At 45.0% G+C, this 21,849-nt stretch overlaps 2 protein-coding genes and 1 long non-coding RNA gene across 6 annotated transcripts in view; 1 reads left to right on the top strand and 2 right to left on the bottom strand.

The window, feature by feature from the left end:
• CSE1L (chromosome segregation 1 like) overlaps positions 1-5,023 on the bottom strand; it is a 50,255-nt gene extending 45,232 nt beyond the window's left edge. The window contains exons 1-2 of one of the 2 annotated variants that reach the window (XM_063702462.1): positions 4,872-5,023; positions 3,587-3,708 (exon numbers count right to left, since the gene is read on the bottom strand). The gene's annotated coding sequence lies outside the window, so the exon portion shown is untranslated. The remainder of the gene's footprint in view (positions 1-3,586; positions 3,709-4,871) is intronic. The other variant, XM_063702463.1, reaches the window with a different exon arrangement.
• The window catches only part of LOC101143862 (uncharacterized), a 28,595-nt gene continuing 11,749 nt past the window's right edge, over positions 5,004-21,849 (top strand). Inside the window, exons 1-2 of the long non-coding RNA XR_008674591.2 lie at positions 5,004-5,435; positions 8,797-8,907. This is a non-coding gene — a long non-coding RNA (uncharacterized lncRNA). The remainder of the gene's footprint in view (positions 5,436-8,796; positions 8,908-21,849) is intronic.
• Positions 14,637-21,849, bottom strand: part of ARFGEF2 (ARF guanine nucleotide exchange factor 2) — a 114,208-nt gene continuing 106,995 nt past the window's right edge. For all 3 annotated transcript variants that reach the window (XM_031004881.3, XM_031004882.3, XM_055373171.2), the window contains 2 exons: positions 19,163-19,280; positions 14,637-18,305 (listed from right to left, as the gene is read on the bottom strand). In XM_031004881.3, the coding sequence (XP_030860741.2) occupies positions 18,129-18,305; positions 19,163-19,280 (295 nt within the window). In that variant the 3' untranslated portion in view covers positions 14,637-18,128. The remainder of the gene's footprint in view (positions 18,306-19,162; positions 19,281-21,849) is intronic.

Below are 21,849 nucleotides of genomic sequence, written 5' to 3'. Positions count from 1 at the left end.
AGGTGATCTGCCCGCCTCAGCCTCCCAAAGTGCTGGGATTACAGGCATGAGCCGTGCGCGGCCTGGAAGGACTCTTTTCAAATGTCATCTTTTTTTCAGAGATGCCTTGCTGCACCATCCTATCTAAAAGAGCATTCACCTCAGTTACTCTCCATGCCCTTACTCTACTATTTTCCAAGTACATTTTATCAGGCATATTAATTTCTTTTGTCGTTTACTGTGCTTCTCTCTTCACTAGATTGTAAACTCCACTGATAGTAGGGACTTTGTGCTTTGTTCACTGCTCTCTCCCTAGAGCCTTACAATAGTGATGAGCACCCGTTATATATTTGTTGTACTATTTTAAAAAGCTAGATACCTTTGATGTTTCCATCAAAAATATTATTCTTCATCTTTATTTTGGTTGGTTGACTGTGTCAAACAGAAAGAGGTGGACACAACCTTCTAGATTCTAAAACCACAACAGGCTGAGCAAGGTGGCTCACTTCTGTAATCCCAGCACTTTGGGAGGTGGAGATGGGACGATCACTTGACCCCAAGGACCGTTCAAGACCAGACTTGGCAACAATAGTGAGATCCTGTCTCTACAAAAAATTTTAAAAATTAGCTGGGCTCAGGCCGGGCGCGGTGGCTTGCGTCTGTAATCCCAGCATTTTGGGAGGCCGAAGCAGGCGGATCATCTGAGGTCAGGAGTTCGAGACCAGCCTGACCAATGTGATGAAACCCCGTCTCTACTAAAAATACACACACAAAAAAATTAGCCGGGCGTGGTGGCATGCGCCTGTAATCCCAGCTACTCAGGAGGCTGAGACAGGAGAATTGCTTGAACCTGGGAGGCAGAGGTTTCAATGAGCCAAGACTGCACCATTGCACTCTAGCTCTAGCCTGGGCAACAAAAGTGAAACTCCCATCTCAAAAAAAAAAAAAAAAAATTAGCTGGGCTTGGTGATACCCTCCTGTGGTCCTAGCTACTAGGGAAGTTGAGGCAGGAGGATTGCTTGAGCCTGGGAGGTCTAGGCTGCAATAAGCTGAGGTCTTGCCACTGCAGTCCAGTATGGGTGACTGAGTGAAACCCTGTCTCCAAAAATAAAATAAAATAAAATAAAATAAAAATAAATAAATAAAACCACATAATAGAATGAAACCTAAAATGATTAAGTTGAGATGCTAGGGTAGGACTATTTTTAAGTTTAAAAAAAAGTGAGGGGTTATATAAATATGCATGTTATAATCCCTCAAAGTTAAAATACTACACAGATCTCAGAAATCTTAATGCTCTTTTTTGAGACAGGGTCTGGGTCTGTTACCTAGGCTGGAGAAATGCAGTGGTGTAATTCTGGCCCACTGAAACCTCTGCCTCCTGGGCTCAAGACATCCTCCTACTTCAACCTCCCAAGTAGCTGGGACTACAGGCACACACCACCACACCTGGCTAATTTTTGTGTTGTTTCTGTAGACATGGTTCCCGTGTTGCCCAGGCTGGTCTGGAACTCCTGAGCTCAAGTGATCCGCCCACCTTGGCCTTCCAAAGTTTATTCTTTGGGAATATTCTTTAAGGAACTATTTGTCAACAAATCCTTTTTATATCGCCTTGCAGATATAGTCTATAAAACCGAATTCTAAGCTTATCCTTAATTTGAGAAAATAAGAGAAATCAGGGACTTTTAGAGAACATTTTACAGGTATTCATAATTATCAACAAGATCAAGCTCTAATTATCTTATGCAACCACAAGTAAAGGTACTTTGACACTGAAATATTAGCAATATATAAATGCAAAAAGTGTTACTGATCTAAAAATGACTCAAACTAGAAACAAAAAATTCATTTTGGCCAGGTAGGGTGGCTCATGCCTGTAATCCCAGCTCTTTGGGGGGCCAAGGTAAGCAGATTGGTTGAGTCCAGGAGTTTGAGACCAACCTGGGCAACATGGTGCCATCTCTACAAAAAAAATATAAAAATTAGTTGAGTGTGGTGGTGCACGCCTGTAGTCCTAGCTACTCGGGAGGCTGAGGTAGGAGGATAGACTGAGCCCAGGTCAGCCCAGGCAACACAGTGAGATGGTGTCTCCAAAAAAAAAAAAGGGAGGGAGAAGATAAGAATTCATTTTTATCACCTTTAAATGAGGGGGTGATACTTTTCTTTCTCCACGTAACTATCTTTGGAAATCTCTACCAATACACAATTAAGAAACTTAAAAAAGCATCACAATAAATCAGTTATGACAGACATCTAAATTTCCAAGTTCTTCTTGTTGAATGAATGGCCAGACCTAAGTCTAGCATCTTCCCACAGGCCCTCAATTACAGGTGGAGATTTCTGGAATAAAAGCTTTGTTTTCCAAAGCCATCTCACAGACATCTGTGACATAAGCTGATCCAAGATGTCTGCCTTTTTCTTAGATATGTCCTCAACACATTAGAGAACCATTCCCGAGGCCTTACATTTGGGAAGAGGGAAAGAGATCCAATGAATGAAAACTATGTGGCACCCACACATGAAGAACATATCCCAACACCCCAACCTACCCTCTGCTTTCTAACCATAGGAATATACCACTTAGAATCAAATCCAAACTCCTTACATTGCCTACAAAGCCTTCTATGATCCGGGTCCTGGATATCTCTCCCTTCTTCATGTAACACTCTAGGAACCTAAGATATTCCTTAAATATTTCAATATTCCAAGCCGGTTCCTGTCCTTGAGGCTTGAGCTTTCTATTCCCTCTACCTGGAATGTTCTGCCCCTCACCTTTTAATGGCTGGTCTCTACCCAAATGTCACCTCCTCAGAAAAGCCTTCTTCAGCTGTCACATAATTCTGTCACTATCTGAAATTATCTAATGTTTTTTCTTTCGCCCACGAGAATACATGGTCCTCAAGGGAAGGGAACTTGTCCATTTTTGTTTTTTCACTATATTCCCAGAGATTAAGTGGATGCTCAATAAAGTTATTAAATGAATAAAGAAACAAATTAATTCCAAAACTAGAGCACTGCTCTTGCATCCATCCAATCCTGTCCCAGACCCCAACCAGCAGAAGTAATCAGAAGGGGAGAGAGACTTCCCTTGCACTGATGGTAAGAAGTGAAAGATAAAGGGTTGTAGGAGCGGAGAGACGAGGTCCATTAGGATCCTCTGAAAGCATGCCAAAAAAAAAAAAAAAAAAAAGAGAGAGACACACAAAGAAAGGCCAAAGATATGACTATGTGGGCCCAAGGTGAGAAAAAGAGCAATTGGTGGAATCCAAGACTAAAGGGTCCCCTTCTGTGCCTCCAAGGAAGAATAACACTTGTGCATCTACCATGTGGCAAGCACAGGTGGGATGGCACCCACCAGGGAGAGAGAAGTAAGCAAGACAGACAAGGTCCTTGCTCTCAAACAGCTTACATTTTAGCAGTTGAGAAAGATAACAAGTAAGCAATAAGTAATTGTTAGTAAATGCTATGAAGTAACTAAAACCAGGTGATGTTGATGGAGAGCCATGGGAGAAACGTCCTAGAGAGGTTGATTAGACAGCCTGATCAACATGGTGAAACCCCGTCTCTAATAAAAATACAAAAATTAGCCGGGTGTGGTGGCGCGTACCTGTAGTCTCAGCTATTCGGGAGGCTGAGGCAGGAGAATCGCTTGAATCCGGGAGGCGGAGGTTGCAGTGAGTCGAGATCGCGCCACTGCACTCCAGCCTGGGAGGCAGAGCGAGACTCTCTCTCTCAAAAAAAAAAAAAAGAAAAAGAAAAAGAAAACAAAAGAAGGGGTTGGTTAGGGGAGGCCTAAGGTGAGGGAAACTCGGGGGAGGCGGCCTGCCTTGCAAAAATGTTGGTACTTCCCCAGCAAACAAAAGGCATGTGCAAATAATTTTAAATCGGAATAAGCCTGGAATATGGAAGAAACAGAAAGCCACACTGGCTAAGGAGAAAGATGGGTGGGAGAGATGAATAAACAACCGTCAGCTCCCAGGGAACCTTTGTAAACCAAGGTAAATAACTCAGCGCATCCTCAAAGCCACTTTCCGAGGTAGATTCTGTTATTAACCCCATTTTGCAGCTAAGGAAATGGAGGCTCAGTGAGATGAGGTGACCAGCCTCAAGTTACACCCCTAAAGAGAGGCTACGTCTGGAATGAACCCAGGCGATCTAATTCCAAAGTCTATGCTCCGAACCACCAAAGCACAGCGTTTCTCCCAAAACGAGGGAACCCTCCCCCCACCCGCGTTACAGGGGATTTCTATGTCCCGGGTGTACCGACTAGAATTCTCACAAACAATTCAGCAAAGTGAGATCATGATGCCCGTTTTACAGGCAGGGAAACAAGTACAGAGGTTTGAGAAGGGGGAGTTCGGGGGCTTCACTAGAGTTAGGGCAAGGGACGACGCGCGGCAGCCGCAGCCCCACGCGCCCGCAGTCCCCGCCCGGGCAGTCCCCGCCCGGGCAGGCCTCGCCGCCGCACACCCAGCTCGCGCGGCTAGCAGCCCCCGTCGCAGAGAATGGACATGCGAGCGCGACCAATAAGGAGCGGCCTTCCCGAGCGGAGAGGCGGCGGCGCAGCCAATCAGCGCCGTGATGGAGAGGAAAGGGCGGGCAATCCGCAGGCTCGCGTTAGGCCGCGCCTCAGTTGCCCTCAGCCCTCACAGGCCCTGGGGTCGCCGGGCCTAGGCCAGAGACCTAGGACGCCGCGAGGCGCGGCAAGCGCTGCCTAGGGAAGACGAAGACCTTGCCTGAGCGCACCGCCCGAACCCCGGGCCCACATTCCGCTCTCGCCCAGAGGCGCGGTTCTCACTCCCTAGCGCTCGTTAGTACCGGGAGCGCCTCATCCCTTCCTCAGCTGGGCCCCAAGAGCCACTCTGGTAGGCCGTGCACGCCCCGCGTCTCACCTCGTGGGGATACAGAAACGGAGGAGGGAACCCCAGCCGCGGACCGTAGCTGGCACTACCCGCTCCTGCCGCCGCTCCGCCTCACATTCAAACCCCGGCAAAATGGCGCGACAGCGAGCCTGAGGCCAGAGCGCATGGGCGAGCGGCCCGCTGCAGGGGGCGGGGCCAGGAATGCTCTGGCCCCACCCAAGTTCGAAGGGCCAATCGGGGCCCCGCTCTGTTTCTGCGCTGATCTCACAAGTGACAATGCTCTTTGGCTCTGACCATGCCAGCAGGCTTCACGGTTCTCGTTTTCCAAAGAGGAACACAGATTCAGCGAGCGGCTGCTGGCTTGTGACCTGTTTTGATGTCAGGGCTTGGCACGTAGGAGGTGTTCAATGTTGATCGATCCAAGGTCATGCACATAGGGTCTAAGACGGAAGAGAACTTCCTGCCCCTCTTGGAGCTTCTATTTTAGAGAGAGACACGGCCAGACAGGTCTCGAACTCCTGGCCTCAAGTGATCCGCACACCTTGGCCTCCCAAAATGCTGGGATTCCAGGCGTGAGCCACCGCGCCTGGCCTGGTATGTAAGTTTTGGTACTCTTATTACAGCCCACAAACCATACGGGATCTGGCCCCTGCCAGCCTGCCTGCCCTCATCACCTTCCGCTTCCCTCCTCTCCTCACCCTCACTCAGCTCCGCCACCCCACCTTCTTCCTGTTCCTCTAAGCTCCAAGCTTATTTCCACTTTAGAGCATTTATACTTGCTGTTCCCTGTGCTGGGATGTTCTAGATTCCTGAATGATTGGCTCCTTCTTTACATTTAGGTTCCAGCTGAAATGTCACCTCCACAAAGAGGCCCATCTGAAATTGCCCACTCACCACCACCCAGCACACAAATTAGGGTTGCCAGGTTTAGCAAATAAAATGCAGGCTGCCCAGGTCAATGTAAATTTTAGAAAAAAATTTATAATTTTCTAGTATAAATACTGTGTAGGACATATTTATACTTAAAAATCATGCATTGCTTATCTGAAATTCACATTGAACTGGGTGCCCAGTGTTTGATCTGGTAAGCCTAGTTCCATGATACCATTATGGTATTTATCACTGTCCAACTAATTGTCTCTTCTTTATTTTGTTCCTCCTTCCGCTTCTCCCCTCCTAAACCTCTGCCCTCCTCCCCATCCATAACCTAAGGGATTCTATACAGCAAGGGCTTTTCTTTTTTTTTTTTTTTTTTAAGACAGAGTCTTGCTCTGTCGCCCAGGCTGGAGGGCTGGAGTGCAGTGGCGCTATCACAGCTCACTGCAACCTCTGCCTCCCAGGTTCAAGCAATTTTCCTGACTCAGCCCCCCAAGTTACTGGGACTACAGGTGCCCGCCACCATGCCCCGCTGATTTTTGTATTTTTAGTAGACACGGGGTTTCACCATATTGGCCAGGCTGATCTTGAACTCCTGACCTTGTGATCCACCAGCCTTGGCCTCCCAAAGTGCTGGGATTACAAGCGTGAGCCACCACCCCTGGCCAGGGCTTTTTTTTTTTTTTTTTTTTTTTTTTTCTCTTTTAAGAGGCAGGGTCTTGCTCTGTCACCCAGGCTGCAGTGCAATGGCACAATCATAGCTCATTGCAACCTCGACCTCCTAGGCTAAAGCAATCCTCCCACCTCAGCCTCCTGAGTAGCTAGGACTACAGGCACCTGCCACCACACCTGGCTAATTTTGAATTTTTTTGTAGAGATGAGCTCCCACTATGTTGCCCAGGCAAACTCCTGGCCTCAAGTGATCCTCCCACCTCCGCCTCCTAAAGCACTGGGATAGGGCTGGGCATGGTGGCTCACGCCGGTAATCCCAGTGATTTGGGAGACCGAGGCAGGCAGGTCACCTGAGGTTGGGAGTTTGAGACCTGACCAACATGGAGAAACCCCGTCTCTACTAAAAATACAAAATTAGCCGGGTGTGGTGGCGCATGTCTGCAATCCCGGCTACTTGGGAGGCTGAGGCAGGAGAGTTGTTTGAACCCGGGAGGCAGAGGTTGCGGTGAGCTGAGATCTTGCCATTGCACTCCAGCCTGGGCAACAAGAGCGAAACTCCATCTCAAAAAAAAAAAAAGCCCCGGGATTACAGGTGTGAGCCACCACATCTAGCCCCATATTGATGGTATTCACAGCTGTACCCCCAGCACTAGGCACACAGTAGCTGCTTAATAAATGTTTGTTGCATGTTGAATGAAATGCCATATATAAATAAGTGAAGTCCATGGAGAAAGATACATGAGTGAAAGACATTGGTGAGGTCGGGCACGGTGGCTCATGCCTGTAATCCCAGCACTTTGGAAGGCTGAGGCAGGCGGATCATGAGGTCAGGAGATTGAGACCATCCTGGCCAACATGGTAAAACCCTGTCTCTACAAAAATACAAAAATTAGCCAGATGTGGTGGCATGCACCTGTAGTCCCAGCTACTCAGGAGGCTGAGGCAGGAGAATCGCTTGAACCTGGGAGGCAGAGGCTGCAGTGAGCCGAGATCGAGCCACTGCACTCCAGCCTGGGTGACAGCGAGACTGTGTCTCAAAAAAATAAATAAATAAATAAAATAAAAATAAAAATAAACCATGATGGTCAGAAGACGGTGGAACATTTAAAAAAAAAAAGACATTGGTGAAAAAGATGTATTTTTACTATTGCAGCAATAGTACCAGTAATCACCAGTAATCATTTTAATCGTTCTAATCTGCATTTTTTTTTTTTTTTTGAGACGGAGTCTCACACTGTTGCCCAAGCTGGAGTGCAGTGGTGCGATCTCGGCTCACTGCAAACTCCACCTCCCGGGTTCACGCCATTCTCCTGCCTCAGCCTCCCGAGCAGCTGGGACTACAGGCGCCCGCCACCATGCCCAGCTAATTTTTTGTATTCTTAGTAGAGACAGGGTTTCACCGTGTTAGCCAGGATGGTCTTGATCTCCTGACCTCATGATCCGCCCGCCTCGGCCTCCCAAAGTGCTGGGATTACAAGCGTGAGCCACCACACCCGGCCCACTAATCTACTTTAATATAATTAACATGTTCCTCTAGTCCTAGGGAGAATGAGCCTGATGACTTTACCATTTTCCACCTCTAAGAGCCAATCGCAAAGGAGGCTGGCTGGCATCTTGTGTCTGTCTAGCATCTCTGCCAGTTTCTGTAGAAAACCCTCAAGCTGTGCCAAGACGATCATGTCTGGACACAGCTCTTGGTGTCATGGGGTGTCTCCTCCTACTGCCTATCGCCCTTTGCAGCCACCAGAATAATCATGCAGGTGAGAGCCACAGAAAGGCTGAGTGTCCTTCTCCACTCTGCATGGTTCATGGGTGACAGCTAAAGATTCCCTTGGGAATCCTCCCCACCCCAGGTCCACTACATGCACATACTCTTGGGGTGTGCTACAACTCTTAACAGACTGTGTTGGAAACCAAAGAAAACAATTCATCCACTTCAAGGAGCAGGAGACTAAGTACTCATTCATGTAGTTTCCTTTCTTTCTAAACCCTTGTAAAACAATCTGTCTAGGTTGGGCATGGTGGCTCACGCCTGTAATCCCAACACTTCGGGAGGACAGGATGGGTCACCCGAGGTCAGGAGTTCGAGACCAGTCTGGCCAACATGGTGAAACCCCATCTCTACTAAAAATACAAAAATTAGCCGGGTGTGGTGGTGGGTGCCTGTAATCCCAGCTACTTGGGAGGCTGAGGCAGGAGAATCACTTGAACCTGGGAGGTAGAGGTTGCAGTGAGCTGAGGTCGCGCCACTGCACTCCAGCCTGGGCGACAAAACAAGATTCTGTCCCCCCGTGCAAAAACAAAAAAACCCCCAATCTGTCTAATGTAAGGAAAGACATTCTGAAAAGACACATTGTCTATGGTGTGCTCCTTGAGGAAGATAACTTTACATTTTATTTGGATCCAGAAGGGCGTGGACACATCTGGTTATGCTGGGAAAGAACAAGTCTTATGTCTCAATCTCGCTTTTAAAGCCCAACTGAGATGCAGAAGAGTGTTAACAGCTAAACATTGAGAGGTATCTGATTGTTGTTTCTTATCTTTTTTAAAATGGAGGCACTTTATTATTTTTTTTTTTTTTGAGATGGAATCTCACTCTGTTGCCCAGGCTGTACAGTACAGTGGCGCTATTTTGGCTCACTACAACCTCCGCCTCCCAGGTTCAAGCAATTCTCCTGCCTCAGCCTCCCAAGTAGCTGGGACTACAGGCGCCCACTACCACACTCAGCTAATTTTTGTATTTTTAGTAGAGATGGTTTCACCATGTTGGCCAGGCTGGTCTTGACCTGACCTCAGGTGATCTGCCCACCTTGGCCTCCCAAAATGCTGGGATTACAGGCGTGAGCCACTGCACCTGGCTTATTTCTGTTTAAATATATGTTTATATGTTATAAAAATCTACACGTTTGAGACTAGCCTGATCAACATGGTGAAACCCCGTCTCTACTAAAAATATGAAAATTAGCCGGGCGTGGTACTGTGTGCCTGTAATCCCAGCTATTTGGGAGGCTGAGGCAGAATCGCTTGAACCCAGGAGGCAGAGGTTGCAGTGAGCTGAGATTGCACCATTGCACTCCAGCTGGGCAACAGAGCGAGACTCCATCTCAAAAAAACAAATCTACTCATACAAAATGGGAAATCTCCTTTATTAATTAGGATATAAGTTGTAGGTAATATATTATGTCCTCTATTTCCTTATTTTATATTTTTTAATTAAAAATTTTTAAATGTATATATTTAAATTTTTTTTTTTGTAGGGATTGGGTCTCTCTGTGTTGCCCAGGTTGGTCTCAAACCTCTGGGCTCAAGTGTTCTACCCACCTTGGCCTCCCAAAGTGCTGGGATTACAGTGGCTCACTGCAATCTCCGCCTCCCAGGTTCAAGCGATTCTCCTGCCTCAGCCTCCCAAATAGCTGGGATTACAGGCATGTGCCACCACACCCAGCTAACTTTTGTACTTTTAGTAGAGATGGGGTTTCACCATGTTGGTCAGGCTGGTCTTGAACTCCTGAGCTCAGGTGATCCACCTGCCTCCGCCTCCCAAAGTGCTGGAATTACAGGTGTGAGGCACCACGCCTGACCTAGAAGTGTATTTTTCATGCTTCTTGATGGGAAATTATATTTTTTCCATCCCTTCAAGTGGGATTTTTAGACCTGCCTTAGACCTGGGCAAGCCTGCAGACCTTTGCCGTGCCCTTGCTTTAGAGGGCTTCGTCCTGGCCCTCCTCCAGCTGCTCCCTCCTGCCCGTTAGCCGAATGGGTGTGCACATCTAGAACCCATGCCACTCCCTTTGAGACCACACTGCAGTTGGACAGGGCCCTGGAATTCCCAACCCATAGGCCCCTGGCCTGTGGAGACCCTTGCCTGGGTCACTTCTTCAGAGGGTGGGCTGCACAGCAGCTTGTGAGCACTCCCATGCTGGAAGGGTGACTTGGGTCAGAAAGGGGTTTGCAGGGAGTTTGGACAGGGATGGGCTTCCATGCACACATGCAAAGCCTTATGGTGCAGGGTGAAGCCTGAGGTGGAGAGAGCAGGGTGCCGGTCTTGGGCCAGCCACCCCGTGCTGCTGCTTTCTGGTGTGGAGCTCTGAGGAGCCTGAGAATTCCATCTTTGACCTGCTCTTCCAGATCTTTACAAAGGTACATTTATAAAGGAAGGAAGATAGAATGTCTTATTCAAAAGCTTTACGTATAGTTTTTCAATGTTGACCCTCAGAGCATGTGAGCCGACATTTGTATTTCTGCCCTAGAGCCTGCAAATGTTAGTCCTGTGCTGAGTGTGTTCTCTGTCCACAGGAGCCAGGGCCCCATATTATCTACCACTGTCCATCTGCTCTCCAGCACATCAGAGCAGCCCTTCCCCTGTGTGAGATTCCTCTCCAGGGCAAGACTGAAGGGAGCATCAAGGTTGCAGTGGAAGAAATAAATTGGAAGTGGAGCTGGGCAGTTATTTATTTATTTAAATAGAGACAAGGCCGAATGCGGTGGCTCACACCCGTAATCCCAGCACTTTAGGAGGCCGAGGTGGGTAGACCACCTGAGGTCAGGAGTTCGAGACCAGCCTGATCAACATGGCGAAATCCCGTCTCTACTAAAACTACAAAAATTACCTGGGCACGGTGACACACACCTGTAGTCCCAGCTACTCAGGAGGCTGAGGCACAAGAATTGCTTGAACCTGGGAGGCCAAGATTGCAGTGAGCCAAGATTGCACTACTGCACTCCAGCCTGGGCGACAGAGCCAGACTCCATCTCAAAAAATATATATATATATAAATAAAAAATAAATAAATAGAGACAAAGTCTCACTGTGTTGCCCAGGCTGGTCTCGAACTCCTGGGCTGAAGCAATCTGCCTGCCTTGGCCTCCCAGAGAGCTGGGGTTACAGGTGTGAGGTACGGTGCCAGGCTAGATCTGGGCAGTGTTTAGGAGGCGGGCTCTAGAGCCAGGCTGCAGGGCTTCAAATCCAGCTGAGTGTCCTAAGTCAAGTTTGTCAACCTCTCTGAGCCCATACCCCTCTATAAAAAGGAGGGATGCTGGTGATGATGATAATAGTACCTACTTTACGGGGGTTATTGTGCGAATTAATGGCTGAAGAATGGTTGAAATAGCAAGAGTCAAAAACGTGATCAATATGGAAAGCCTAGCAGGAGAAAGTAATAAAGTTCATTGATGGGGAGATGGGGAGGGGGACAGATGGGGTCTCACCGTTTCCCAGGCTGGTCTCAAACTTCTGGCCTCAAGTGATCCTCCTGCCTTAGCCTCCCAAAGTGTTGGGATTATAGGCATGAGCCACTGTGCCCAGCCATTAAATTCTCCTTCTTTCCTCTTTTGGTGGAAGGGAAGGGAGAAGTGAGACTTTACCAGGAGTCCATGGAATGTGGCCCAAAGGCCAAGGACAGAGTACCTTCCAGGACTCTCTCAGAGGGCAGCAGGAGCCCAGGGCTGCTTTCTGCCTATGACAGGTGTGCAGTAGAAGTGGGTCTTCAGAGGCTGGGCGCAGTGTCTCAGGCCTGTAATCCTAGCACTTCGGGAGGCAGAGGTGGGCAAATCACCCGAGGTCAGGAGTTTGAGACCAGCCTGCCAATATGGTGAAAGCCAGTCTCTACTAAAAATACAAAAATTAGCCAAGTAATTTTTTTTTTTTTTTTTTTTTTTTTGAGGAATCTTGCTCTGTCGCCCAGGCTGGAGTGCAGTGGTGTGATCTCAGCTTACTGCAACCTTGGCCTCCCAGGTTCAAGTGATTCTTGTTCCTTAGCCTTCCAAGTAGCTGGGACTATGGGACTACAGGTGTGTGTCACCATGCCCAGCTAATTTTTGTATTTTTAGTAGAGACAGGGTTTTGCCACATTGGCCAGGCTGGTCACAAACTCTTGACCTCTAGTGATCTGCCCGCCTCAGCCTCCCAAAGTGCTGGGATTATAGGTGTAAGCCACCACACCTGGCCCATGCCTGATAGTTTTGATTCATCATGGATAATCTGTCATTAAAAGAAATTCAGGGCCAAGTCCAGTGGCTCATGCCTGTAAATTCCAGCACTTTAGGAGGCTGAGGTGGGAAGATCACTTGGGCCTAGGGGTTTGAGACCAGCTGGGGCAACGTAGCAAGACCCTGTCTCTACAATAAAATTTAAAAAAATTAGCTGGGCATAGTGAGGTGTGCCTGTAGTCCCAGCTACTGGGGAGGCTGAGGCAGGAAGATTGCTTGAGCCCAAGAATTTGAGGCTGCAGTAAGCTATGATGGTGCCACTGCCACTGCACTCCAGCCTGGGAGCCACAGCAAGATCCTGAATCAAAAAAGAATTCATCTGAGGGTTCACCAAGTTGCTGATGAGTCTCTAGAAAGTACAAGGAGAATCCTGGGTTTAGCCATTGAGTCTCAGGATGCAGGAATCAAGATCATCACAATACTGGATAAACAAGGGGAACAACTCAACCACATAGAGGACATGGGCCACAAAAATACAGACACGAGAGAGGCAGAGAAGACTTTAACAGAACTTAACAAATGCCATGCCCTTCGTGTCTGTCCACATAATAGAACAAAGAACTTTGGATGGCTTGGGCACGAGAAATTGAGGCTGCAGTCAGCTGCAATGAGGCCACTCACCCCAGCCTGGGTGACAAAGCAAGATCACGTTTCTTAAAAAAAAAAATTGGAAACATTGACAAAGACAGCCAAGAAGAAGGAAGCTGTAGAAGTGTTTTTTGTTTGTGGTTTTTGTGGTGGAGGGAGGGACAAGAGATAAGAGGTTGTTAACCTCAGCAAAAACCTAGCTGGGCATGGTGGCACGTGCCTGTAATCCCAGCATTTTGGGAGGCTGAGGTGGAAAGATTGCTTTCTTTCCACCTGGGATGTGGAATCACACATTCTATGCACACCTATGAATCACTAAGACTTCAGAAGTTAAGCTCCCTTTAAGAAAACTCATTCTATTCTTTTTGGAGCAGAGGTTGCAGAACTGTGATCCCTATACAAAAATACTGTGTATACAAGCTCCAAAACGAAGTATTAGCTTAAAGTGGCAATAACTACAACTTTATAACCAACTAAATCTTTACTGTGGCTATGCAACTTTTTGCTTTGTGGCCAGAAGTTTTTTTTGGTTTTTGTTTTTTTGAGACAGGCTGTCTGTCACCCAGGCTGAAGTGCAGTGGCACAAACAAAGCTCACTGCAGCCTCGACCTCCTGGGCTCAAGCAATCCTCCCCACCTCAGTCTCCTGGGTAGCTGGGACTACAGGCATGTGCCACCACACTTGCTATTATTATTTTGTAGAGATAGGGTCTCACTACATTCCCCAGATTGGTCTCAAACTCCTGGCTTCTAGCAATCCTCCCACCATGCCAGACCCTGGACTTAAAAAGTTAGAATTGGCTGGATGTAGTGGCTTACACCTATAATCCCAATACAGTGGGAGGCTGAGGTGGGAGGATCACTTGAGCCCAGGAGCTGAAGACCAATTTGGCCAACATAGTGAGACCCCCATCTCTATTTTTAAAAAAAGTTAGAATTTATTGTTACTAAAAGTGATTTGGAAAATTATACCTTTAATTTAATTATTGGGGAATTACACTGTCAGTCTCTTACCCTTGTGTATAGAACTATGTCCAGAATCAAATTTATGTAGATCCTAAACACTGTTATGAGAATCTGATTAGTATTTGTCACATTGACTTAAAAATTAGCATCTCAGTTGGCGTGGTACTCACACCTGTAATTTCAGCACTTTGGGAGGCCAAGGTGGGAGCACTTTGGGAGGCCAAGGTGGGAGGATCACTGAGGCCAGGAGTTCAAGACCAGCCTGGGCAACATGGTGAAACCCCAACTCTACAAAAAAATACAAAAATTAGCCAGGCAAGGTGTCTCACTACTGGCCCTATAGTTCCGGCTAATCAGGAAGCTGAAGTGGGAGAATTACTTGAACCAAGAAGGTTAAGGCTGCGGTGAGCTGTGATTGCACCACTGCTCTCAGCCTGGGCTATAGGGCAAGACCCTGTCTCAAAAATAAATAAATAAATTAGCATCTGAATATTTCAAAGCTGTCAATGTGTACTGGCTGAACCAACAGCCACTGCTTGATCCTTATATTTTGTAACTAGCAACAACAAACAAAGTTAACAGATTCAAGAGGTATATAAAGAATCTCATGACTAGAATTTTCCCCCTTTCATTGGTGAGGGACATAAACTGACCCAAAACTATGGCTTGATATATGTTTTTTAAATTACTACATTAGAAACAGCTATACTTTTTAAAATTTTATTGATTTACCACCTGATCAAAGCATGGGATATTTTAATAGTATTATACATAATATTTTTACATAGAAAACTTTACATAGCATTTCATATTATATAATTCTGCTTATTCTTTCAAAAATTTATACATCCATTGGGCAAGGAATGGTTTTCATTAAATTACCAATATTAAATGCACTTAATCATTGTGTATAGATTAAACCAAAGTAACTATTAACTAACTTTTAGGCATTTTAAGGAGGTAAAACATACATTTTACACATAAATATTTGATGCAAATATGCAGATAAAATTTTTTAAAAATTAGAACACTGAGTAAAACACCTTTGATAGATTATATTGTTTTGTTTTGAGAGCAAGGATTTCCAGATATGTTCATTCTTTAAAACACTCAGCTTTGGTTTCTTTGCTTCCCAAACTGCAAAGCTGCTGATAACAAAACTCCAGGATTCCATGTGAGTTCAGCTATGTCTACTTTAACACAAATATTAAAACAGAATTCAGAAAATGCAGTATTAAGGATCCAGCTTCTATTGAAACCAATATCCATTTGCATCATAACAACAAACATTTGAATGAGATGGTCACACTTGTACTTATCAGCAGGTTCCTTTAATAACAAAGACTACTAAATGTATATCCTTAATCACAAAAGAACAACAAAAAAAATACAGGTTTTTTTTTTTCATTTCGTACAAAAGTCACCTGCCAGAGGAAAATGTTGTGTTTCCAGATATTATAATACAATTTTCATAATGTATGTTCTTTGGTTGTACATGAGGAGTACAGGGAAAGATATATTTGACTCTAAAGATGCGTATCAGAAATAAAAATTACCCATCCACTGTTTGTTGTTAAGATGCCAAAGCTGGTGATTTCCCTAACAGACAATGAAGAGAAACAAAATTGCTCAAAGCAGCAGTATTGTAACAAATAAAAACTTCTCTAGAGACCCAGCACATATAATCAACACTTAAAGCATTCTGAAAAAGAAATAAGGCCTTGGAAAATGTTTCACTCTCCTCCATTACTTGGTTAAATAAATGGTGTCCTGGCCTGATGTTGCAGTTGTACACACCCTTTCACTAGTGTTTGAGTGGCACAAGCCACATTTACCATGAGAAAGAAGAGATTTATTCATAAAAATGAATTTAGGCTGAATGGCTTATTATTGGAGGTAAGGGATTTCAAATCTCTGTTCGTCACTGTCCACTGACAAGAAAAATCACCCTGAATGGTTTTACATCCAATTTTTTAAAAGTCCATTGCTGGTACAATTCAAATGCCTCATTCAGAAAATTAAATCTTTTAAAATACTAAACTAATAAGAAATGTAAGCCTGAATGTTTCAGCAAGTAATAAAATGCACTGACACATCTGCTACCCCACAAGAGGCAAAATTAAAGAGAGGGCAGAAGACACCAGAAAAATTTTAGTCACATCCAATGAAGAAAATGACATGAGAACCTCAGAAGGAAAGGAAAAATAACCAATCAGGGATATAGCTGCACGCAAGATGGACTTAATGAATGAACACGTGTTCCCCATGTATACCTTTTGTACAAATATCAATGGAGACGACTGACTTGTTGAGGTGATGACGCGCTATGATACCAGGGAGTGTAGGTTTCATGGTGCAGTGTAAAGGTACAGTAGATTCCAGGGCAAACCAGTCAAATGTGCTAACATTTTCCACTCACCGTAAAGTATTCTCCCATAGTCCTTTCCTGCTAAATTATACAGCTCCTTTTATCTAATGTATGTAAGTCATGTAAAAACCTAAACCTGCTCATTTTTTCTTTGGTAGAGAAATTAAAAAACACTTTTTGGGAAAGAAAAAAGTAGACAAGAATTCTGCTGGCCAAAAACCAAACATTTCTCAAGGCTGTTAAAACAAGAAAACAACTTAAGAATATCGGTCTCTTAGTAAGCAAAAGCACCAGAAATCCTTCTCTACAAAGAAAAAACATCTGATTTTACAGATAGGTTCCCAAACTACTAACTTCTAAGGCACCAGAGTTGACATCAATACAACCCAATTTACAGGACTAAAGAGCATAGGTAGAAGTCTGAAAGTTTTAATCATTCTGTGTAACACTTTGTCTAAGCTCAGCGATGCTCTAGGTGAGCAGTGGGTGAGGGCAGAGAATGAGGCGTGTGTGCTCTTTCTCATGGGTGAGCATCCACGTATACTGCTCACAGGCTTCGGGACGTACTTGTGTACTGCCTGCTTTTACACAAGCTGCAGCAGAACTCAGTACTACTGCAGGTGAGAGTATTGCACCATCATTAACATAATAAGGACCTCAGAATCCAACCCTGCCAAAGAATTCAACTCCTAGGCTCAGATTAATGGAAGTGCTGGGCACATGCCACCGCCTGCCATTGTCACAGTTCAGCTGTGCTGGCCCCGACACAGCTCCAGTTCCACCCATGACATCTGGCTGAGGAGGCTTATGGGAGCGGCTTCTCATGCACAGTTACTGTCCCTCTCTGGAGGGTCCTTTAATGGGGACTGTGCAAAGCAGTGACACTAACTGCCAGTACACTCACTTTTCTGAGGTGAAAATAAAAAGGTTTATTCAAGGATAAATGAACTCTGGTTAAATTACTACTTCATTTTCATTACTACTTCATATATTAGATTTCAGAGTGTGTGAGATGGACAGTGTATTCTGGAAATTTTAATTTAACACCCATCCACAAATACTTATTTCAAGGAAGGCTAATCATCTTCATTAAATTGTTCACTTTTTCCTGTAGACTTTTTCTCTCCATGTTACTAAAACAGGGAGATCCACGAGGCACATTTTTTTAACCTCGCAAAACTCTTAATTCTAACTTAATTACTAAACTCTGCCTTCAACCAAATTTTCAATATCTTTTTGTAAAATACTTTAAAAATCACTCAGACATTAACAAAACACAAAAACAACTCTTCTCTAACCCTGACCTGTCCCTAAACTAATCTAATTACGGCTGACTCGTAACTGACAAAAACATTCAAATTTCTCTAACACACTCAAACAACAGAAAACCCAGCATATTTTAGGTGGCAGTTAGCCGTTACAAGAAGTTTTATTAACATATTCTCTAATAATCACAAACCTATACAGCTATGTTCAGTATTTTCAAGGAGAGTGACTTCTTACAAAACGTTTATAGCCAATCATGGGATTTTGCTAGAAAACGATGGCATATGCAATGACAGATTTGACAGTTTAATCAGAAAAATGGAATGATAGAAATGAAGCAGACTCCCCACCTACTGTGCTAACTGGGTATGCAACAGTTTAATGAAATACCATAAGCCTCAGTCGGAGACTGTGATGGAACAGCGTAGAGGCCATCTGTTTCCAGGCCATTCTGAGATCCAAGATGCCAACTCCTTGTTTCTATGACCCTTCACGAGATGTGCCAGTCAGAAATGGCATGCTGAACATTCTGCAGAGCTGCAGCACTGGCCTGGGCAGCCAGGGCTACCACACTGGTGACAGTGCTGCTGGTACCTGTGATGGCTCTTCTGGTATCCATATCTTATATACAACACCTATCCGTAGGAAGAACTTCCGCAGAACTGCTCGGAGCTCAGGGATCAGGTCAAACTGCATAATTTCACACAAGTAGGGGTAGTACATTGAAGCATGTGCTTTGAACTTGAGGTGGGAGAGAAACAGATAAAATTAGACAATTTTTTTTTTTTTGGGCACCAGTTTTTCAGAAGTGTTAATCTCACCCTGGAACTTATTACAATATTGGTGCTTTTCTTGCTATTAGAAAGTTGGGGCTGAGCACAGTGACTCATGCCTGTAATCCTAGCACTTGGGGAGGCCGAGGCAGGTGGATCGCTTGAGCTCAGGAGTTCGAGACCAGCCTGGGCAACACGGTGAAACCCTGTCTCTACCAAAAATACAAAAACTTAGCTGGGCATAGTGGCGCGTGTCTGTGGTCCCAGCTACTCAGGAGGCTGAGGTGGGAGGATCGCTTGAGCCTGGGAGGCAGAAATTGCAGTGAGCTAGATTACGTCACTGCATTCCAGCCTGTGTGACAGACCAAGACTCTGTCTCAAAAAAAAAAAAAGAAGTTGAAAGAAAATCTTGCAAATTAAAGCTTCTTTCAGTTATATTTAACTTTAATTAAATTTGGATAGTCTTGCTGCCAAAAGTCAACAGCTCTTTTATTTTGTAAAGCAGGTTCCTAGGTCAAAACTGGTGCTTCACAATCTTAACCCTCTCTTCCTGCACTGAAACTCACCATACCATTCCTAACAGCAACACATGAGGTCTACACTTCAGCCGTTCTCAGTTACGGTTCTTCCAGGGAAAAAGCCCTAATATCCTGTGGCACCCATTGTCCATAATGAATTAACTTCTCTCCAATGCATCTAGAATGGTGCTAGTCACGTAACCATCCTTGGAAGAACTGAGAAAATAGTTACTGCAAACTCTTGAGTAAAAAGCCAACCCAAACTTTATGTCCCAGTGAAAATTGGTCAGAGTTTACTTGTTCATACCTTTTCATCATTTATTTTGAGGGTTTTAGTTAGAAGTAACAACAAGAGACTTGTCCAGGCCTCCCGATGGCTCTCAGAATTCACAGTGATGAAATAGGCAAGAGCTTCACTGCAAACACTAGAAGAATTAGAGAGGGGGAGGCATATCAAACAATTGATTAACATCTCACATTCAGGGGAGAACAATTCATTCTTGTGCTATTTTTAAAATTATTTTAACATTTTTTTTTAATTACTTTTTTTTTTTGAGACAGGGTCTTGCTCTGCGGCCCAGGCTGGAGTGCAGTGGTGTGATCAAGGTTCACTGTAGCCTTGACCTCCTCGGGCTCAAGCTGATCCTCCCACCTCCGCCTCTGAAGCAGCTAACACTACATCCTTGCACCACCATGCCTGGCTAATTTTTTTGATTTTTAGTAGAGATGGGGTTTCACCATGTTGCCCAGGCTGGTCTTGAACTCCTGGGCTCAGCAATCTGTCTGCCTTGGCTTCCCAAAGTGCTGGGATTATAGATGTAAGCCTGAGCCTCTGAGCCCAGCCACTGCAATAACTATTGAGCACCCACTCTGGCTGTGCTATCTTGGGCAAATCACTGAGCCTTAGTTTCTTCAGCTATAAAATGGAGATAAAAAATTGCCTGGCCGGGTGCAGTGACTCATGCCTATAAGAGGCCAACGCAAGCAGATCACTTGAAGCCAGGAGTTCGAGACAGCCCGGCCAATGTAGCAAACCCCCATTTCTACTAAAAATAGAAAAATTAGCTGGGTGTGGTGGTGCGTATCTGTAATTCCAGCTACTCAGGTGGCTGAGGCACGAGAATCACTTGAACTCAGGAGGTGGAGGTTGCAGTAAACTGAGATCGCACCACTGCACTCCAGCCTGGGCAACAGAGTGAGACTATCTCAAAAAAAAAAAAAAAAAAAAGTCCAAACTCAAGGGGTTGTTGTGAGGATTAAATGAAGTAAATATGTTAAGTCATAACTTGGCTCAGTCCTGGCACATGGCTAGGGCTGAACTTATTCAATGTCTGTAGCACAAGAGCTTATTACTCACAATTATATAACTGCCTTTCTCGCCTCACAATCACATTTAATTGCTTTTTTAAAAAACATGCCAAAAACTTGACATTTACATATCTCTTTTTTTTATTTTGAGACGGAGTCTTGCTCTTGTTGCCCAGGCTGGAGTGCAACAGCACAATCTTGGCTCACTGCAACCTCCGCCTCCTGGGTTCAAGTGATTCTCCTGCCTCAGCCTCCCGAGTAGCTGGGATTACAGGTGCCTGCCACCATGCCCGGCTAATTTTTGTATTTTTAGTAGAGACAGGGCCATGTTGGCCAGGCTGGTCTCAAACTCCTGACCTTGTGATCCACCTGGCTCAGCCTCCCAAAGTGCTGGGATTACAGGTGTGACCCACCGCGCCCCATCTAAAGTATCTCCTTTAGAGAAACTTTATGAGACTGTAGGTATTTGTCTTTTGGGCTTAAGCTGAAATGAGCCATTGGTGCCTCCTTTAATTAATTAATTCTTTTTTCACTTTATGACTTGTTATTCTCATTGTAAGGTAACTGATATATGTAAAAAATTATGAAAGAAAAAATTATAAAGAAAAATAGTTACATCATTCTAAGGGATACATGACAATATTTTGGCATATTTCCTTCCAGTTTTTTTTTTTGGCTAAGATTTCAAAAGAAAAATTGCTCGCCTGTAGTCCCAGCTACTCAGGAGGCTGAGGCAGGAAGAGCTCATAAGCCCAGGAGTTCGAGACCAGCCTAGGCAACATAGCAAGACCCTGACTCTAAAAAAACAAATAAAATGCCCCAATTGCTGAAAATTGTAAGTAAAAACACTTTTGCAGCTTTTTTTGGGGTAAAAATTATTGTATTATGAAAAAGTTCCCACATTAAGTAAAATTATTTCTTAAAAATTTCACTTTTAGGCTGGGCGCAGTGGCTCACGCCCATCCCTGCACTTTGGGAGGCCGAGGTGGGGGATCACGAGGTCAGGAGTTCAAGACCATCCTGGTCAATATCGTGAAACTTTGTCTCTACTAAAAATACAAATATTAGCCAGGTGTGTGATGGCACACGCCTGTAGTCCCAGCTACTCGGGAGGTTGATGCAGAAGAATCACTTGAACCCGGGAGGCAGAGGTGGCAGTGAGCCAAGATCACGCCACTGCACTCCAGCCTGGTGACAGAGCAAGACTCTGTCTCAAAAAAAAAAAAAAAAAAAATATTTCACTTTTAGGCTGGGCACGGTGGCTCATGCCTGTAATCCCAGCACTTTGTGAGGCTGAGGTCGGCAGATCACCTGAGGTCAGGAGTTTGAGACTAGCCTGACCAACATGGTGAAACCCCATCTCCACTAAAAATACAAAAAACCAGCCAGGTATGGTGGCGCGCGCCTGTAATCCTGGCTACTCAGGAGGCCGAGGCAGGAGAATTGGTTGAACCCAGGAAGTGGACGTTGCAGTGAGCTGAGATTGCACCACTGCACTCCAGCCTGGGCGACAGAGCAAGACTCCGTCTCAAAAAAAAAAAAAATTCACTTTTAATGACTATGTTTCATAATATCATAATTTAGGATATATTACAGCTTAGTTATTCATTCCACAGTTGAGCTGCTTAAAATTTTTTCTCCTGATAAGTCTGCAGTGAATATTCCATGTGGTATTCCTGGTTCCTA

The sequence above is a fragment of the Gorilla gorilla genome, chromosome 21 (genome assembly GCF_029281585.2).
Source record: "Gorilla gorilla gorilla isolate KB3781 chromosome 21, NHGRI_mGorGor1-v2.1_pri, whole genome shotgun sequence".
In the NCBI taxonomy this organism is placed as follows: Eukaryota; Metazoa; Chordata; class Mammalia; order Primates; family Hominidae; genus Gorilla; species Gorilla gorilla.
The sequence above is the reverse complement of the archived record's forward strand: the minus strand, read 5'-3'. Positions and strand labels throughout refer to the sequence as shown.